The following is a 2,089-nucleotide window of genomic DNA, read 5'->3' as shown; positions in this document are numbered from 1 at the left end:
CATTGGGGTCATTGGGATCCCAATGGGGTCGATGCGGAGACATTGGGGTGACTCCAAGCACCCATTGGGCGGGGGAGGGAGGAGGAAAATAAATGGGTGAGGGGGCGTGGCTTGCAACAGAAGTCCCGCCCCATTTGGACAAAGCCCCGCCCCCCCAGGGTCTGACATCGCTGCCCCTATTGGAGCGCCTGGGCTCCGTCACCCTGCTGGATGTGGGGGGCAACGCCTTGCAGGGGCTGCCCCAAACTTTGGGGGCAATGAGGAGGCTGCAGGTGGGTCACGTGACTGCGGGGGAGTGAACTGGGGGAAACTGGGAGGACTGGGAGGCGTTAATGGGGCCGCTGGGAGGACTGGGAGGAGTTAACGGGAGGACTGGGAGGGCTGGGAATGGAGGGACTGGGGGATACTGGGAGGACTGGGGGGTATTGGGAGGTCTGGGAGGAGTTGATGGGGGCACTGGGAGGGGTTAATGGGAGGACTGGGAGCATTGGGAGCGGTTGATGGAGGGACTGGGAGGACCCAGAGGAGGTTACTGGGCAGACTGGGAGTGCTGGGCTGGCTGGTGGGCGTGGCCATGAGAGTCCCCACCCCCTCGGTGCAGGTGCTGGACGTGTCGCGCAATCAGATCGCGACGCTGCAGGGAGTCCCGCCCCTCCCGCGGCTGCGTGAGCTGCGATTGGATGGCAACCGTAAGATAAGGGCGGGGCTTAAGGGCGCTGTTAAGGGAAAGGGGTGGGTCTTAGGGGGAGGGGGCGTGTCCAGGAGCTGGGGGTGAGGCCTCGGGGCTCTGTTGAGCTGAAGAGGCGGGGCTTAGAGCTTTGGGGCGGAGCTTATGGATAGGGGTGTGGTTAAGAGCTTGGGGGTGGGGCTTATGGTTATTATAGACGTAAGGGGTGGGGCCAGAAGCTTGGGGGTGGGGCTTAGGGTGATTAATGGTGAGGGGCGGGGCTTAGAGATGTTGGGGCGGGGCCAGGATCTTGGGGGTGGGGCTTATGGATCCGGCAAATGGCAGGGGGAGGGGTTGGAATTTGGGGGCGGGGTCTGGAGCTTGGGGGCGGGGCTTTGAGGTAAGGGGGCAGACCCCGCTGATTTGGCCCCTCCCCCAGCCATAAGCCACGCCCCCGCCCTGGCCCCATTGGCTGACTTCCCCCGCCTGTCTGTCCTGGGATTGGCTGAGACACCGTTGGCCGCCGCTCCTGACGCCTCCGCCCGATTGGCTGAGCTTCTCCCCCGCGTCACCGTCGTCCTCTCCTGATTGGATGGTGCCGTTTGCTCCGCTCTTCCTCCGGATACGGGGCTTCAATAAACTGCTGTCACGTGGTCGCTTGGCTCCGCCCCTTCCTTACGCCATCGCCGACCGACCGGTTCTGCAAAATAGTGAGCCGCTCACCCGCCCTGCCAAATAGTGAGCTCGCAGCCCTTCCCTGTAGCCACACCTTTGCCTAATAGTGAGCCACAGCCCCTCCCTGTAGGGGAAGTTGCGAAAGTGTGACCGAGGTCACCCTGCCAGAAAGTGACCCATCGCTTCAGACCTATTTAGGTTTCCTTGCCACATAGTGAGCCTTACCATAAAAGGAGCCGTTGCTCCTTGCCAGATAAGGAGCCAGTGCTCCATCTTCCTGCACCCCTGCCACATAGGGAGCCACTGCCCCACCCCATAGGAGTTCCTCTTGCCACAAAATGATCCCCAGGTCGGCCCAACTGGATTTCCTTGCCAGATCGCACGCACCTGCCAGAAAGAGAGCCATTGCTCCGTCCCATAGCAACCCCTTGCCGTATACTGGTCTGTAGACCCTTGCCACATTGTGAGCCTTCTCCCCACCCTTAGGGCTTCCTATTGCCACATACAGAGCCACCGCTCTGCCCCATTGAGTCCCTCCTGCCAGAAAGTGAGCCGTCCCTCCCATTCAGACCTTGCCACATAGTGAGCCGCCGCCCCGCCCCATAGGCTTCCTCTTGCAACATAGTGAGCTGCAACCAAGCGTGGGGCAACGGAGGGGGGCGGGGCTAATGTACACCACGCCCCCTTCCTCTCTCGAGCCACGCCCCCTTCCCTAAAGCCACGGGCACCAGTGAGAGGAGGGCACTG

The 2,089-nt window shown here is 62.1% G+C and overlaps 1 protein-coding gene across 1 annotated transcript; it reads left to right on the top strand.

Annotated features, from left to right (window-relative positions):
• Window positions 1–123: 123 nt before the first annotated feature.
• Window positions 124–1,323, top strand: LOC104916016 (geranylgeranyl transferase type-2 subunit alpha-like). The gene is made up of 3 exons (XM_010726987.3): window positions 124–272; window positions 602–689; window positions 1,107–1,323. Exons 1-3 carry the CDS (start codon window positions 258–260, stop codon window positions 1,253–1,255), a joined length of 252 nt encoding a protein of 83 aa, XP_010725289.1. The 5' UTR covers window positions 124–257; the 3' UTR covers window positions 1,256–1,323.
• Window positions 1,324–2,089: the final 766 nt, after the last annotated feature.

Source organism: Meleagris gallopavo, unplaced genomic scaffold, assembly GCF_000146605.3.
Source record: "Meleagris gallopavo isolate NT-WF06-2002-E0010 breed Aviagen turkey brand Nicholas breeding stock unplaced genomic scaffold, Turkey_5.1 ChrUn_random_7180001865692, whole genome shotgun sequence".
Classification (NCBI taxonomy): Eukaryota; Metazoa; Chordata; class Aves; order Galliformes; family Phasianidae; genus Meleagris; species Meleagris gallopavo.
Note: the sequence above shows the minus strand (reverse complement) of the source record. Positions and strands in the feature narration are given on the sequence as shown.

What these genes read in the sequence shown, in the direction of transcription:
- LOC104916016 (XM_010726987.3), top strand. An exon ending in GCTGCGATTGGATGGCAACC is followed by an intron (nt 690 to 1,106) that starts GTAAGATAAGGG and finishes CCCCTCCCCCAG; the next exon opens with CCATAAGCCACGCCCCCGCC.